We start from the raw sequence: 17708 nt of genomic DNA, 5'->3' as shown, positions 1-17708 counted from the left end.
TCTATGTTTAACTTTGTAAGAAAGTGCTAACATTTTACAAAGTGTTTGTACATTTATATCCCCATGAGCACTGTAGAGCATTCTTCTATAACATCCAATGTGTTGTTAGGCTCATCCTATGAAATTCTTTCACACACTGTGTCACTCTGTTCTTGCATTTGATCTGGTTCTTTTTTAGTTTCCTCTTCTCTCCTAAAACATGTGTGTATTTCCCTTTAAAAATTCTTTAATGTACGTGTGTGTATTTTTAGGTCCTTGCCTACTAATTCCAATAACTGGATCGTCTGTGGGCTGCCTGCTCCCCGTACTATATCTTCCTGCTCCTCTGGATTCCTTATCATCTTCTTTATTGCACTAAGATCAAAGGGAATGAAAGAACAATGGAGACTGAAGTGTAAGAGTTTGTTGTTTCTTCTCTTGAGAAAACCAACCCTTTCCTCTGTCTGGTGCTTAGAGTGCAGGCAAGCGAACAAGAGGAAATATATCAAACAAGAACAAAAAGCTCTGTATCAGGTAAGCCATCCAGAACTCCTCCTTCCTAACTAGGTGACCCTGGATAAGTTACCTAACTTCTACGTGCCTCTGTTTCTATACTTGCCAAGTAAAATTAATCGCTACCCTTTTTAAAGGTCTGTTATAAACATTAAATCAAATAATGTAGTTAGTATAGTGCCTAGAAAAGAAGTGTTCAATAAATAATAACTATTGGTAGTAAGTGCTCAATAAATACTATTAGTAGGCTTTGCAGTATCGATAAAAAGAGAATTAGTCATAATCCTTCTTCTCAAATATTCAATCCATTTGGCCATGACGGTGTGATTAAATGTAACATGGTGGGTCCTAGCAACATTCCTTTTAAGAAGAGCGTTATGGATTTGAATTTTTATTTTTCCACTCAGTAGCCGGATGACCTACAAGTTATTTCTCTAAAGCCTCAGTGTTTTTACCTAGAAAGCGAAAAAAATAGCATCTACCTACACTTTCAGGACTGTGGTGAGATTTAGCAGAAATAACAGACAGAAAACATGCAGCATAAGAGCCATTATAAAACAGACCATAACTATTATAATTAACAGGCACCAAATAAGTAAATGCCCACAGCCATCAATTTTCTCTGAATCTAAGGTATATCACATATTGCGTACTATAGTCTGAATTTCTGTTCTGAAATTTTTTAAATGAGTAATTCTTAGTTTAGTGGGGGTGGCAAGCTTGGTGGGGAAATGCCTAGATTAAGAGGTGTACTGATGAAAACATGCCTTGCACAGGACGGCCGAAAAAAGACTGAACTAAAAAAGCAAGTGGACAACAACGTGTACCTGTCTCTCCTATTTATAGAATCCTACGCTTGAAGCAAAAGAGACTTAGCTCATCAATTAAAAACATAAAACATACAGCTGGTGTATAAAAAAAAACTCCAAAAGCCCAGCTTCGAACTATGCCTCCTCCACTGTGCCGCCTCAGACAAAGGCCATCGTCCACACTGAGGTCACAGAAGGACGTGCACAAACGCCTTCCCTAGAGGGAACCTACTGTTGTCTCTCCCTCGGTCTTGTGCTTCCCTACTTCAGCACCAACAGACACAAGTATAGAACCATATGACCAAGTACGTTAGATGCTGTATGTCTGGGACATAAAGTTACAACAGGACTGCAATGGGTCTGACTGAAGAAAGTTTAATGATTGAAGTGAGCCATCTGCATAGGGAGAATCAGTCTTGCCCGGGAAAGAACCATGAGGTTGAACGATATAAAACTGCAGTTTTTTGCAAATGAAAATGGTTAAATATGAGAAATTACCTGGTTAAACATATTAGAATGTGAGTCTTCCAAATTACCCAGATTTCCTTACCTGACCACGTGGAAGGAATGATCTAAAAAGGAAAGTTGGGACAGCTGGGAGACACTGGGAAGCAATGCTATCAAGTTCTGTCCAAACAGAATAACCACCAACACAGAGGCACCTCTGCGATCCTGTGTTCGCCCTAACTGAAAAGCACTATTACTTCAACATGATCAGCCACAAATCTACATGGGGGTTTAACAATTTCTATTTTGTTGTTATTTTATCACTGTTGTAGTAATAAAATTCTTACCGTATGGTGAGTTCCAGTATTTGAGCAAGTCTATCATGAAGCAAATTTGCCTACAAGGAGAAAAAAAAAATGTTTAAGAATGGATTTTTTTATTTCCCAAATATCCATCTGTACTAATGCAAATGCAATTTAAAGGACAAAGCATAAGTGCAACCACGAAGCTGATGGTACAGAGTGCTTTCATGTTTTGGCTTCCTCTGTCCCATCCACCGGAATTTAATGTCAAGTTTCTTTTCCACTTCCTAGCTCACTGGGAGAAACAAACCAAGAGACACATAAAACCAAATACCCACAGCTAAGTCCCTGAAAACCACTACACAAGAAGTACCACAGCAGCAATAATCCTCAACATTCAGTCCGGGAGCTGCCTTCTCCATTGACTTGTACTACACACACAGATCACTGAGGCCTCCCAGCCAGGCCACCAGGGTTTTCAGTCCCCACCTGATACATTCCCTTGTGTTCTGTGGATCTGCACAAAGCGTGGAACCTACCAACTAATGACCAAGAAGATGTCCACAAAATCAAACTCTTCCCACACCCCCTTTACTATTTGTTCACTTACTTTGGATTCACACTGTGCTGCTATTTCTTCAAAAGGTGCTTTCTGGAATTTCTCTATCACAAGACGCCTCTTTTCCTTTTCCTGTTCTTCCATACCACTGGTATCTATATAAATGTTTACAAAGACCCATTAAAGGGATTACAGATTTTCACAGAACCTTGCCAATGACCATAAAAGCAAACACTCTATAAATCAAAAATAAAGGTAACTTATAGGACTAGTTTTAAAAGGAAAAAAGCAAAAGACTGAACATCCCTGAAATAAGGCTAGAGAGCAGATATACAAAACATTTTTTTAATCTAAGGGTTAAAGCTACATAGTACAAGATCCTTTCTCAAAGACCACCTTTGTCTCTCTTTCCAAAATAGCAGGAGAATGACAACTTCCTGCAAGGCGAACAACCTCAAGGCCCCACCTGAAAGATGATTCTTGTATGAATATTCATGCCTTGGTACATGAGATACTAAACTAAAAGTCTGCTGAACTTGATACTGAATGGCACAGTGGAAATACAGAGCAGCCATTTGGAATGTATTGTTTCAGACTTTTGCATATATCTTGAAAAGACATGTTTTATCTTAAAATGATGTGTGGCCTGACCAAAGTTTGTGGATAGTAAAATAAATAAATGCCTGTTACATCTGCTTAAGAATATGGAAATAGGCCTAATTTATGGCTTATTTGTTAATGGTCTACCGCAACCCCCCAGCAATTCTTCAGGTTGTTTTGTTTTTTTGTTTGTTTTTTTCCTGGTCGAGAATTTCACAGGATGAAATACACTGTGTTCAACGTTCTTTAACCCAGGCTGCTTTTCAGGTAGACAAACCGTAGGTTACAATTAGCTAGTTTTAAAAAGTGGAAATAGAAATAGCAGGTAGAAAGGAAACAGGCTATTACAGATTTTTCCTTTGAAACTGTGGCAGGTTAAAATAATTGAAGAATTTATACACTTCTGAATGACTAATAGAGAATTATGATCACCTCTCTGTTGTTCCCTAGAAAAGGGTAAGCAGCTCCAATGGCCAGAGGCCAGGCGGGACACATAAATGTTTACATTAGGTCAGGTAAAAGCAGTAGGAAATAAGGGAATGTGGGCAAGATGAGGTAGATATGTCAATTTCTGAAGATACTTCAAACTAAATTTGGCCTGCAGGCAGCAAGTCTGTTTGCCATGCATTAGGCAGTTCTCAAGCTTTTTGGTTTCAAGAGTCCTTTCCTTTACCTCCTTGAAAGTTATGAAAAAACCAAATTGTTGAATATCCACTGATACTTTCCATATTACAACATAAAACTGAGGAACTTTAAAAACATTTAATTCCTTTAAAAATAATTCATTTTAAAATTATGAAACCATTATATGTTGACATAAATAACAATTCTTTAATGAAAAAATGACCGTACTTTCCAAAGTGAAAAAACTCAGTGAGGAGAATGGCATTGCTTTATATTTCTACAAATCTGTATAATGTCTTGGCCTAATAGAAGGCAGCTGGATTCTATCTGCAAATGCATCCAAACCACTGCAGTGTGTTATTTTGGTTGAAGTATATAAAGAGATATGTACTGGTAGAAAGAGTATTTTAATAGCCTTTCACAGAACTGTGGGTATTTTTTTCTTGGACATTACAACACAATCTGAAAAGTGGTAGTTTTGTTAAAAGTTAGCTGCAACATGAAATTTGAAATCTTACTAATAAACTTTTTGTAACTGATTATGGTAAAATCTACTGGTCTATTTTACACTTTGAATAATCTTTATTTATGCATGATTTTGTAACATCAGGCAATGGTCATGTGGAATACTGATCCAGTGATTTATGCAGGTCCTCTAAATGTAGACATGTTTCATTATACAAGATTTTTAAAATCATATTTGGTAGTTACTACCACTGATCTCATTAGAAGCATCTAAATATTTGGGTGCTGTCAAACTCACAATGGCAGACGAAAGTCAAAATTTTATTTTGTTCAAAGTGCAAATTTTATCATTAGAAGCAAATACAGTGAGGATGGTTTTGTTTTTCCTCTTAAAAGTCACAGCTTCATTTATTTTCCAGAAAATGCCTACCAAATACCATAAGTTTTCTGTCAGTCTTTTTTTCTTTCTTTTTGAAATAAAAATGGTGTTCCTTATAAAAATCGACTAGTTCAGGGGCGCCTGGGTGGCTCGTTCGGTTAAGCGGCCCACTCTTGATTTTGGCTCAGGTCATGATCTCAGGGTCATGGGACTGAGCCCCCTGTTTGGGCTCCGTGCTTGGCAGGGAGTCTGCTTGAGATTCTCTCTCTCTCCCTCCCTCTGCCCCTCCCCCCCCCCAGACTTGTGCACACTCTCTCTAAATCTTTAAAAAAAAAAATCGACTAGTTCAGCTTGCAAATCAGGGCAATCAAAGAAGTGCTTTATGTGTACTTCCCAAAGATATGTACCCATGGGTTGAGATTTAATAAAATAATTTACAGTAAGAGCATTCCTAAATAAAATCTCATTTTAAAATAACTGTGTGTGTGTGTGGTGCTGAAGAATATGATCACTGCTAGACTAGTGTGATGTTACTGTCTCCTTCATTCCTGTTATTTGACGTAGTACAAAGGCTAACAGTGTAAAGACACTGTTAGATGAAAATATTTTTTGCTTGAAGGATCCCTTGAAAGAGCCATCGCAGGCTACTGAGGGATCCACAGACACATTGTGAGAACCACTGTCCTAGACTATAAATTTCTCAACATGTCCTATCCTGTTGTTATTGTTATTTTTAAGTAGGCTCCATGCCCAACATGGGGCTTAAATTCACAACCCTGAGATTAAGAGTCGCATGCTCTACCAACTGAGCCAGCCACGCACCCAATGACATGTCCTATTAATCTTTAAATGTCTCAAAATATATTGCACATAATGGGTGTTCAAAATTGCTTACTGAATTCAATTAATTTTATTTTGGTAAATTTGACATTGTATTACAATAATTAAAAAATCCTTTAATGGATTAAGCCGAAAAAGGTCAGATTTAACTTTATGGATGATGGGTGCTAGAGCACTCCACTTTCCTTGATACTAATTTTTTTCTTCTAACAGCTCTGAAAAAATGAGAGCCAATTTCCACCCTATATTGCTTTACCAGTTAGAAAAATTGAGAACAAGGCATCATTAGCCTAGCAGTAATTTATATCAATACTTAATTGAAAGAACCATTTTAAAATTTTAAAAAAGAGGCAAATCATATAAAATTTATTTCCATAAGGGACAAAGGAGAAAAAAATCAGAGTAATATTTTATGCAAAGTAAAAAGATTACAGTCAGTCAAATGTGGGTACGAAATCTGGCATCGGCATTTACTTGCTATGTGATCTCAGAAGAGTCTGTTAATTTCTCTGCACCGATGTTCTCACCAATAAAATAGCAAGAGTTAACATGGTCCTCTATCATGCCTACCTGCTAACAATCTCAGCCAGCTCCTTTCTCCTACCCCATTAGAAACACGCCTCTAATTACACTACTGTGTGCCTGTTAAGTTACTCACTTTATTCAGAATTTTCATCCCCCCATCTCCTACAAAAGGAAATATGCTATTTCTCCTAAGAAGTTTGAGCAGCCTGCAGGTTGGCTACCAAATAAGTGTGGCATTAAAATACACTGACGTGCTTTCTTAATTCTAGGACAGTCACTGTACAGAGAACTACCTATGATAAGACAGGACAAGTATAAAAGTCTAAAAAACATAGTTGGGGGGCGCCTGAGTGGCTCAGTCGTTCAGCGTCTGCCTTTGGCTCAGGTCATGGTCCCAGGGTCCTGGGATCGAGCCCCGCGTCGGGCTCCCTGCTCCGCGGGGAGCCTGCTTCTCCCTCTCCCACTCCCCCTGCTTGTGTTCCCTCTCTCGCTGTGTCTCTGTTAAATAAATAAGTAAAAAAATCTTTAAAAAAATAAATAAAAAATAAAAAACATAGCGGAATAAATCAATTACAGATCTACGCACAAATGCCATGCTGCTTCTGTTTATTCTGGCACCTCATCAAGTACTAAGACAGAGATAAGCTAGCAAATCATTAGGAGAGTTAACAAAAATCTCACCGATTGCTTTCTTCAATGCTTCAAAGGTGATTTCTTCAGTGTTACTAACCTAGAGAAAAGTGATTTTAAGTAAAATAAAGAGTTAAGAAAGGTCACTATAAATAACACCTTCACCTAGTTACAAGTCATCTAAGAACTTCTGTAACTGTGTTTCTTCTTCGTGCTGGCTGGATTTGTGATTATCCTCCACAGGATCACATAATCTCCACTTCCTCCTTGGTACCAGTGGCCTACTGCAGGGATTAATGCTAGGCTGGCAGAATCAGCATCCTGTAGGCAACCCAACCACCACTGAATTACAGAACTCCATGTCCACTCATGGAGTGTGCAACAAGGCCTGAGTCCCACTGACTGAACTAGGCTTCCCTAAGTGAACAGTGCTTTGAGAGATTCAAGGCAAAGAAAATAACGTAAATACAGTTCAGTTATGTAATACATGAAAACTAAGTATACTCTACACCCTCTATAATTTTGGTGCCATATACAATTTACAAATAAAAAATAAACTGAAAACTATAAATGGTTTAAAAGCAAGAATCACCACTACTTTGGGAAGTGTTCAAATGAGTACAATTAACATCTTAAAACAATCATATTCTGGGTCTTCTAAGGTCAACCACCTAGACTATTTTCCAGAAATACCTTTTAATAAGAAGCTTCCCCCATTTCTTGCTTTGAGATATAGAAAAGGCATGAAATCAACTGCCTTATGATAAAAAATCAGTAATCCCTTTTACGGCACCAGCACATTTTCAGGGAGAACAATACACGCAGTTACTATAGTATCTCTGAATAGAAGTTATGAAATGATACCTGAGTACTTGCCTGGGCCTCTGGTCATCCCTAATTTTAGCTCATGAGCGTCTTTTGCTAAGTCTAAGGCAGCAAGACTAACGAAAGCAAGACTTCATGCTTTGCACCTTAGCTTCTCTGTAATACAAAGGCTTTAGCTGGAAATCAAGCAGCAAGCGTTCCACTACCTCAGGTTTTCTACTGAGGGTTCATATTTCTAGTTGAAGTCAGATTAAACTTGGGCATCTTCCGTTGCTTTGTTCTAGATATTTGGAGCAGATATACAGGGTTAGGCTCTGGCTCATTAATTATTGGTACCTAGCAGCAGTCTAGTACCTCAACGAAAAACACCCACTGTCGCTCTTACAACTGGCGAGGAGTTTTAGACTTTTGAGAAGCAACTACAGTACAGGAAAAGAGCCCAGAAGAACTACGAGGCCAGCCTCCTTGTTACATGTAACTGTTAATTATTACCTATTTGACCCCTGGTAAGTGAAAAGTTAAAAGTACTTTATTCCAAGAACTCTTCTCTATTGGTTCTTGTTTTCCCTAATTCGGATGATCATGATACAGTCACTCTGTCCCTCTCCTTTCTTGTTTTTAACCTCCTTTCTCGGACTCCCTTTTAGTTACTTCTTGGACCTGCCCATCCTGCTCTGGAACAGGCTACTGCTCTCCCGCCCCCTTCCTTATCTCCAGCCTGGCTACTGCAGGTCGTCCTTACCCAAACTGTAGACTAGTAAAAGGATCTACTAGGTGGCCTCTCTACCTCTGGTCCCTTCTTTCCAGTTCAGCCTAGCCATGCTTCTGCGATTCCTTTCATGAAAGCATAGCCCTGATAATGACACTGCCCAAATTTCAGTGTTTCCCTACTTCCTACCAAATTACACATAAAGCCCTCAGGCAGGTGACAAAACCTTCTATAATTTGGCTTCAATCTTGTTTCCCACTCTTTCCTTTTGTGAATCCTATTTAAAAAGGAAAAAAAAAAAAGACCAACTGCTTTATATTAGTGTTCAACGATTCATATTTTTCATACAGTGTAGCTACTAAATACAAGCCACCTATTTCACTTGATGCCCAACCAAACTACGGTCTATTTGCCTCTCTAGAACACCAGTTGTGTGTTCTGGAGAAAGGGTGCAAAGGCACCAGCCTCGAGGAGTTTCAACACTCCTTTTACTCTTGATGACTTCTGCCTTATTCATGATCTACAGCTCTAACCTAGACTGTACAACACCCTTGAGCCTACGTAAAATGTGTTTGTCTTTTTCCAATCAGACTAGTTGTTATGTTACTTCCACTGATATCTTACTAATTTTATAGCACCTAGCAGAGCAGCTTCCGACTCATACTAGACTTGTTTTGTTAGCATACATGCAAGTTTCTTTACTTGTATATGGGAAAAGGCAGGAGTGTGTAAAACAAAGATCTGTTATTTGTCCTAGAATAAATGACAATTCTTTTTGGCCAACCAGTGACTTAATTTTGTACAAAGAAAAATTCGATATGCACTCAAAATGTAGTATGTATGTATAGCCTCCCATTCATTCCCCCAAATAATTAAGCACTATTACCTTTCAGAAAGAAGAACTGAGTGGTGATTTCATTAGACTACAGTAACAATTTGAGTTATATCTATGGAAAACATAAGTTTGCTATGATCTCATCTAAACATTCTGACTTTGAAAATATATATACGCTCTAAAAGCAGATATTGGACATATCTGAGGACTAACTGGGATTATGTATATAAAATTTCAAATAATTTTGATCAAATACAAGAGTACTATTTTTTAAATGAGTAATTCTCTTATTTGATTGTTAGCAAATATACTTATTCATAGTTTGATATTTTGTTACACCATTAATCGGTGAACACTTAATTGACGTGTATTTCTCCTTTCCATGCTATGAAATTAATTAGTTCTAGTCTACAGGGTAATGTTATTTTGTCTTCTGGTTTTTGAACAGTCATTCCTAATACACAAAATCAGATTCCATAATGGTAAGTGAGTCTGAAACAGCAATGTGCTCAGGTAAATCTTATAATAAACTGTACTTAACTTTTCAAATGCTCGGTGTGCAGCATATTTGACTTAGGACTTATAGAAAAGAAAAAACAGGGTCTTTAACAAGTTAACAAACGTATTAATGGACTCTTAATTGCAAAATGTATGTTTAAGAATCTTCTTCCTATAGTTAAGTCTTTATACAATGTAAGTATTTTCTTTAGTTCTTTTTGCCCCTGCATGATGTTTTTATCAAAATAGACTGATTTCTTTGCAACAGCTTGCAATATATATATGTATTTTTTTTTAAATAAAAATGGTTAACAAAAGGAGAATGGGATACCACTCAATAAAATTTATTGCACTCTTGATAAAGTGTATAAACTAAGGCTTTAGATTAATTTTCCCCCCAAAAGGTAACAGCAACAAATTCATAATCATTAAAATACAGAGCTAGCACAATACCCTCCTGACCAGTAAAAAAGTATATACATTAAGATGGCTTTCAAGAGGTGAATTTAGGGAAGATGATTTTTCTTGAGCTTTAAGCTGGCAAAAACTACACCCACTGTATTTCAAAACGAACACTAACTGCCTCTTAACTACTCTTGACACTCTGCTGATAATTTCTTAATGAAACTGATTGGTTCTTACTGGGGAGTGGAACACCACAAAAGATGTAAGCTAACTGGCTGGAACTGGCCACCAAAAAGTTCTAACTCCTGAAGACTGACAGGGATTGGGGAGGCGGGGGGGGAGGGGGGCTGTGACAGCATGAATTCAGGCAAATTCCTTCCCCTTTTCTTAGATGGATAATCTCAATTATTTATACTGTACCATGAGAAATAATGAAAAACCTAGGAAGGCAAACAACAGATAAACTCCAAGGAGGAGGCTGATTTGACATCCTGGTATTTCAGCATTTTTACCTGACTATCAAAAAATTCTCTGGTGATTTGTGCAGAGTAAGTCTTAGACAATATTGGCTGTTTTCTTCTTCCTAAAACTCAGGATACACTTTTGTGTTCTATTGAAACAGGAGGAGAGCATCAAACCTCTGACATTTCAAATAAGTCACAGTCCTTAGAGAGTACACAGAGCACTGATACAGTGTAGCCTACAATAAATCCATTATAGTTACTATCAAAGGATAAAAAATTTTCCCTCCCAGATGAGGCTTTGAAACCTTCCACGTAGTATTTGCCTTCACATGAGATTGTACAGTTCCCTTTATTCTCATAATTTTTCATAAATCTTTAAAACTAAATAGGATTTGGAGCACCTCCCAATTTAATAACAGGCCTTACCTAACATTTCTGATAAAAACTTAGTTCTGTTTCACAGTTCCTTTTATTACACTCAATTACAATGTAAAGCCTAATGACCTCATAATACATAATGTTAAGTTTATGTATCTTTACTGAGAGCTGACATGAGTTTAGTAAAATAAAAAATAAGCTCAAGGCTAAATCAGATTAATGTCTACTAATAGCACTGTCAATATGGGGATAATTTAGAGTTATATTTGCTCCTGTTTGAAAGTATGGAGGGGCAAAAAGTTATTTTAAATTGTTATCTATCTCAAGAAAGTACTCTGCCATACTTTCAGCAACTTACCACATCATCAGAAGGAATGCTGTTGGGTAAAATATCCACCTGAATGGATACGGTGTCCACAATACTTTTTCTTCTAGAAAGTCGATCTTCATCTAAAATCAAAATGGTTTTTTCCCCCATTACTTGCTAGTTAGAAATGGTATATCATTTAAAAACTCTATTTCAGATTTCAAAAAATCTCAGAAAATAAACAGTTGTCTTTTTTGCTCTTTCTAAATGTATAAAGCATTGTGTTCTCAGACTTTTAAATTTTATCAAGCAGATTAAAAAAAATAAAACTGATGGGGTGAACTAAGTCAATAGTTTTATTTTCCAAAAAGGGGCATTCAGAGCAGCAACATTACCATTACCCTAATGTTTAATAAAAAATAAAAAAAAGTCAACACTAAAAGGAGGAATTACATAATCTAAATTGAATACATTCATTTTTACTGAACACTCACAATATTGCCCTTATATCTCTCATTTCTCCCCTGAACAGTGAAAGCTGTGCACTAACTATGGATCTAGCTCAGGAACCCATGTCTGCAAGTGTTTACCATGCACCACATTTGTGGACTGAAAGGATCTGCTGCTTCAGTCAATAGCTCCTTCTCCACCCTTTCCAGCCATTCAACTCCACTGGCTCCTCACCTATCCGGAAAAACCTACTCTTCACTTCAATGCTCTAGATAATCTACTTTCTCCCCACTTTTGCAAACGTGCTTGGTCTGAACCAACTGCTCTAATCTGTCACCACCTACTCTTAACCCCTGAAGTTATAATCCTGCCCTTAACCACTCTTCTCAAAAGAGTGTGTGTCTCCCCTCCCAGTAAGTTCGAACAACAGCTATCCCTAGGCCCATTTTACGCTTAACCATTTTGTGGAAATTTTAATTTTTTTTTATTATAATCTCCTCCCATACATTTTTTTCTACTTCAATTTTCTCCTTTGGCATTCAATAAATCTATGAAGTGATTAGACACCATGTTAGGTGTTAGGGACAGACTGCTGAATGTAGTCCATACCAGCTTACAGTCTAACAGATAAGACCCAAAATAAACAAATAGTTACAGAAATAATGAAGCACAATGGAGAAGGACAGGGTGCTAGGAGAACAACTAATAGTTATGGTTTCATCCAAAAAAATGAAGCCACTTTATGTATTCCAATACATAGAATTAGAGGTTTATTCAGCCACAGTTGAACTGGACAAGTATATTTTCTCTTCTGAGCTCCAGTTCAATATTTCCAATTTCCTATTAGTCAATTCTATTCGACATGTTCTAAACCCAATTTTAATGTCTTTAATAAACCATCTTTATGTCACACTGCCCTATTTATTTTCAAGAGGGCCATAATTAAAATTCTGCATCTTTTTTGCCTGAATTCTTAGAGGATAGCTTCCTACCTGATCTAATTGCTCTCTCCCTTTTATACTAATAGTGTTATTTTGAAAGTAAATCGTTTTTAGTCTTAATTATAATTTTAAAAACAAATACAGCCCACACACTGATGCAGAACTTCCCAAGCTTTTACAGTTGGGTTTAGCACATGTCAGAGTAAAATGAAGAGGCTGCTCACACTGTAGGCTCTGACTGCCCCAGTCTCCACCCATTTACTAGAAGGGCTAAGGAGATCAATATCCAGACACATCTAAAATGTTCCCAAAAGCAGCTGGGCAGCTCAGGTCTAGAATCTGTGTCTGACAACACAGTCACTTCATAATCTGGCAACACCCCATCTTTCTAATCCTATTTTATACATACTGTGATTTTCTTCTATGGAAAGAGTCAAGAATAAAGAACTACAAGAAGGCCAGCACAAAGAAACTGGTTTCTTACTGACCACTTCTACTCCAAGGTAGCCTTCCATGGTGGTAATTAAAGCTGGTGATCAAATATGGTTGTTCACCCTCTTTCTAGGCAGAAAGTAGGACTGCAATTCCAGCTTCTCTGTGGTTTAGAGGGCCTATGTAACTAGTTCTAGCATTCTAGAGAGCAGCTGCTCCATCAGCTTGGATTCCAGATATGGATGCTATAAGTCATGCACAGTTAATTTGAGCAACAAATCTTTACTGTTTTAAACCACTAAGAACCTATAATTGTTATCACAACTTAACTTAGCCAGGGTTAAACCTTGGCACTACTAATACTTTGGGCCAGATAATTCTTGTGTGTGTGTGTGTGGGGGGGTTTCTGTGTATTGCAGAATGTTTAGCTTCTACCCACTAGCATCCAGTAGGGCTACCCCATCTCTCCTTGCCCCACAGTGGCGATAACTAAAAATGTCTCCAGGATTGACAAATATTTCCTGGCATGGGCAAAATCACTCTCAGATGAGAATCACCGACCCAGTCCATCCTGACCGGTAATAGCCCTTTCTACAATATTCCCTATATGCCACCATCATATCATAAGTTTCTTAAAACACTAACCACATCACTCCACAAAGCCACCCACTTCTTAATGAATTAAAAAGCCATTCTGGGGTCTCTGGTCAGATCTACCAACAGTAACTTCAACTGCTCCCTAATGTATCTAATGTTCAAGTAAAAGGTGCTATTCTCCCATCTCTGAGCGTGCTTTGGCCTCCTGCCTTCCATGCTTCTCTAGAAACAGAAACCACTACTGGAAACACTTTATTTCTTGTCCTTCTTTACATCCTCGCACTATACAAATTCTCACATCTTTTAAGGCCTAGATGAACACTGTATCACTTCCTTAAAATTTTTTCTACTTATTCCTCTTTCTTTCGGATACAAAAACTTACTATCAGTTATGATTGATCTTCTCCAACACCCTTCCATCAATAGCACCCTTCAGACATTTCCTGGGCCTTGTACTAAGACATGTAAATTAATGCCTTATCTCGGTTATCACAGCAGGAATTCAGTGACAAACTCTGCTTTGCACCTACCACGCAGGATTCACTTGGGTTCTGCTGTAAGAAGGCTGGAGGTACAGATGAATACATACTCAACTGTGACACATCAATACAGATTGCTCTGCTACGGTCTTCAGACTGAAAATACTCCATCTCCTGCTTGTGGCTATGACTACGACCCTAGACACTGTATTCTTTGTTTTTTCTTCATGATCATATGCTTTGATATAAATTACCAAACATAATGACATCAATGGAACTGCTACAAAGTAGTATGTGGTCATCACTGCTGACTTGCTTTTACCTTCTAAGCTGGTCAACTGTCAAGGCCTCATCAGAACTCAAAATGAGGAATAACAGCCTGTTTATCACAAAAAAACCCATAAAAGGATTTCTAGGCTAACATACAAAGGCTGATGGGGAGCACAGAAAAGTCAGCTTTAAGTCGAAGATAAAAATAAAAAGGGAAGAGAGGCATGAGGGCAGGGAAGGAATCACTGGATGGCAAAAATCAATGAGAACATAGTCCAGAGGGAGTTGATTTAAGATTAAAAATTTTTAAAGGGAAGAAAATAAAACGTAATGGGAAACTCTAATGTTATGTTTTCAGAACTTTATTCTTTTGACCTATACAATCACCTGCGTACAGGTGACTGCAGAAAAGCCCAGGTACAACTCTAATCAGATATCATGGACATCTACAAGAAAGTACGGTTTCTAAAACAGAGCTTCTGGAGATAATGCCGCTGGTCCCTGTGGGCCACCTGCGTCTCTTCCCACCTGCTCTTCCAAGCTTACTGAAGGCAGCCACACTGCAGCCTCCATGGACTACATCGTCATGCTGTCTAGAGAACATCCATGTCACCATCTCAGTGTCTAATATAGTGATACACTGGTCTCTGGGAAGACTGCTGCTTTCCATCCTCAAGATGGGCTGGGGTCGTCCCAGACACTGCTTGCTCTGCCCTCGTCACTTTCCCATCCCTCCTCCTGCTCTGCTTCCTGCATATGCTAGTCACAATGGTGACCATCGTCTTTCATTATTGTTTCTAACTAGAACTTGGGAGTTTAGAAGCAATTCTTAGACAGAACTATGCTCTGTCTCTCTGAACTCTGAACTCCCACACAAAACCCATCTGCGACTCTTAACTGCCTACAGGGCACCCTACATGGTTGCTAACTGTCAAAGATACTCAGCAAGAGGCTGATTCCCTAAACTAGCCACCTTTTCCTATTCATTTCTGTGAATAAAAACTCCATCCTTCTGTCATCCAAGATCCAAAACAATGTATAGATAGCTACATCTAAAATGTGTATTTTTTTCTTTCTTCAATTAAACCCAGTCATATCACCCAACTCTCCAAAAAAAAAAAAAAAAAAAAGGCAATTGAAGCAGCAAATACACTCCAGTCTTACCCTCAGTGGTGTGTCATCCATCCACCCAAGCATCCAAGGCAGAAACCAAGACAAATCTTTGGCTTTCTCCTTGTCCCCTCATACCAATCAACTGCTTATAAATTCTTTCTTGTAGGTTTTTCTAGAATCCACCCACTTCTCTGTATTCTCACTTAGCACAGGCCATGGTCCTCTCTCCTGAAAATTACTGAAGAGCATTCTAAATGGGTGCTCCATCTCCACTCTGCTGTAAGACCACTAGAGTAATACTTGTACAATGCCTAACCCTGTTTAAAATCACTCATCGACTCCCCACTGCTTGCAGAATAGTGCAAAATATGCAACCTGTGTTTACAATTCCCAACCCTACTCCTCTGATTCAGTCCAAAAACACTAACTTCATACTAATTCCCTGAAGAATCATGTTCTTGCCTATGTCCATTCTTTCACACATGCCATCACACTTCTGAAGGAAACACTTGCCTAACACCTGCTTCAGGTTCAGCCTAGCAATTGTTCCCTTTGGAAGACATCCCTGGCCCACCAAATGCTCTCCTAGCTGCTGCCTGGGACCCCAAACTTCTCTGATCATAGCCCTGAAGGTCTGCTGTAACTGTCCAGTTATTTGTCCTGTTCGAAACAAATTGTATAATGAATTAGCTTCTTTGCTATGCATCTGGAATAAAACTGGTGAAACACCATCATGGGGGAACTGAGAAAATAGTCACTCAAATCATCTTCTGTGCTTTGTGGTCCAGATGAAGAGCCCAGTTGAGAAAGACTATCAATTCTGTGAAAGTAGGGACTTCTACCTATTTTCTTCGTTTTTGCTTCTGTTTGCATAGAAGCTGGAACTGTAAATACTCATAAACATTTAACTATACAAGTTTACTACAGCCACTGACACCTCTGATTGATCTAGCTGAGGGGTATTACTGTACCCCCTCAAGGAGGAGTATTTAGCACATGCCTAGACCTACACTATTCACTCAAGTTCTAGGTTGATTTGAGATTAAAGAAAAATGCTACAACCACCTTATATTTAGGGACCACTTACTATATGTCAGTTACCTACAGTTCAATAACTTTTAGGCAGACCATTCTTCTTTCTTTAGAACTAACTACCAATATATTTCAATCATGTGTCCGCCTTCTCCAACAGATTTTAATCCTTAACATCTTTCTACCCTCAAAACCACACCAATTTTTGGCATATAGTAGGCAGTCAGTCAAGGTTTATGGAATACATGAAAAAAAAAACCAATCTGGATCAGTAGGGATGACTGAACAATCTTTATGTACATGGAAAACAGTAGTGTTACCTACTCTATTTAGTTTCCACCTCATTATTCTCATTTGTAAACAAAGATAACGCTACCTACTTCACCAAACCTTTAAGGATTAAATGAGAAAATGAATATAAGTGCTTATCTCAGTGACTGGAACAGAGTTAATGCATACTAAATGGCTGCTAATATTTTCATGATGATAGGTATATGCGTGATACACAGCAAACTAAGTATGTTTTGCTTTTTCTTTTGATATATTCTTCTTAAATTCCTAATTTTTAAAATGAATATCTGACGGTTACACAGTAAAAAAAATTTTAGTAACCAATTGATTATACCATAAAGTATCACTGCATCTTCAAACTCTTTCTGCATTAAGGCAGGAGGTACATGCCATAAACTGGTTCTAAACTATCAAAGTTTTTATAATTAGAAAAACCTTATTCACACTGAAGGATTTCTATGCAGTTACATAAATTAAATATATACTGAAATATTCAGAATTCTTCCAGTCAATGATAGAGAGGCATTAAGAATGAGAATACATCTACTGGGGAGAGGGGAAGAGCAAAGCATCTGTTAAAAAAAACAAAAAGTACCATAATTTTCATTAAAAATTGTTACTTGTTAAGAGTCCCATCTGTTAAAAGAGTTAAAGGAACAGGGTAAAAGGAAACAACAAAGGTGAAAATATACTACGGTTACTGGGAAGGTAAAGGGAAATAACCACCGAACTTACAAAATATACGGGCCACTGGCTCCATTTCTAAAAGACAAATTTTATTAAGCTATTTTCCTAAAGGACAGGTGAGGGAAGGGCAGGCCGAACTGACGCTTGGATTTACCTTTGTGCTTGTGCCTGGGTTTATGAGGTTTTTTGCCTGAAGGAAAGAGAGCTAAATCCAAATTATAAGAATGAAATATTTTTAAGGTCTTTTTTAAAAAGTGTTTTAAATTACAAAACTGTACCACTGTTATATCCCCAAGGAATTCAGAAGGTATAGAGCCTTTCAT

The 17708-nt window shown here is 37.9% G+C and overlaps 1 protein-coding gene across 3 annotated transcripts in view; it reads right to left on the bottom strand.

Annotated features, from left to right (window-relative positions):
* The window catches only part of EFR3A (EFR3 homolog A), a 113425-nt gene that overhangs the window by 4494 nt on the left and 91223 nt on the right, over window positions 1-17708 (bottom strand). For 2 of the 3 annotated variants that reach the window (XM_027606399.2, XM_027606405.2), the window contains 4 exons: window positions 11145-11236; window positions 6724-6772; window positions 2661-2764; window positions 2096-2145 (listed from right to left, as the gene is read on the bottom strand). In XM_027606399.2, coding sequence (XP_027462200.1) covers window positions 2096-2145; window positions 2661-2764; window positions 6724-6772; window positions 11145-11236 — 295 coding nt within the window. Of the gene's footprint in view, window positions 1-2095; window positions 2146-2660; window positions 2765-6723; window positions 6773-7548; window positions 7778-11144; window positions 11237-17708 lie in introns of all 3 variants that reach the window. The other variant, XR_003522205.2, reaches the window with a different exon arrangement.

Source organism: Zalophus californianus, chromosome 4, assembly GCF_009762305.2.
Source record: "Zalophus californianus isolate mZalCal1 chromosome 4, mZalCal1.pri.v2, whole genome shotgun sequence".
Lineage (NCBI taxonomy): Eukaryota > Metazoa > Chordata > Mammalia > Carnivora > Otariidae > Zalophus > Zalophus californianus.
This window is presented reverse-complemented; position numbering and strand designations above follow the sequence as displayed.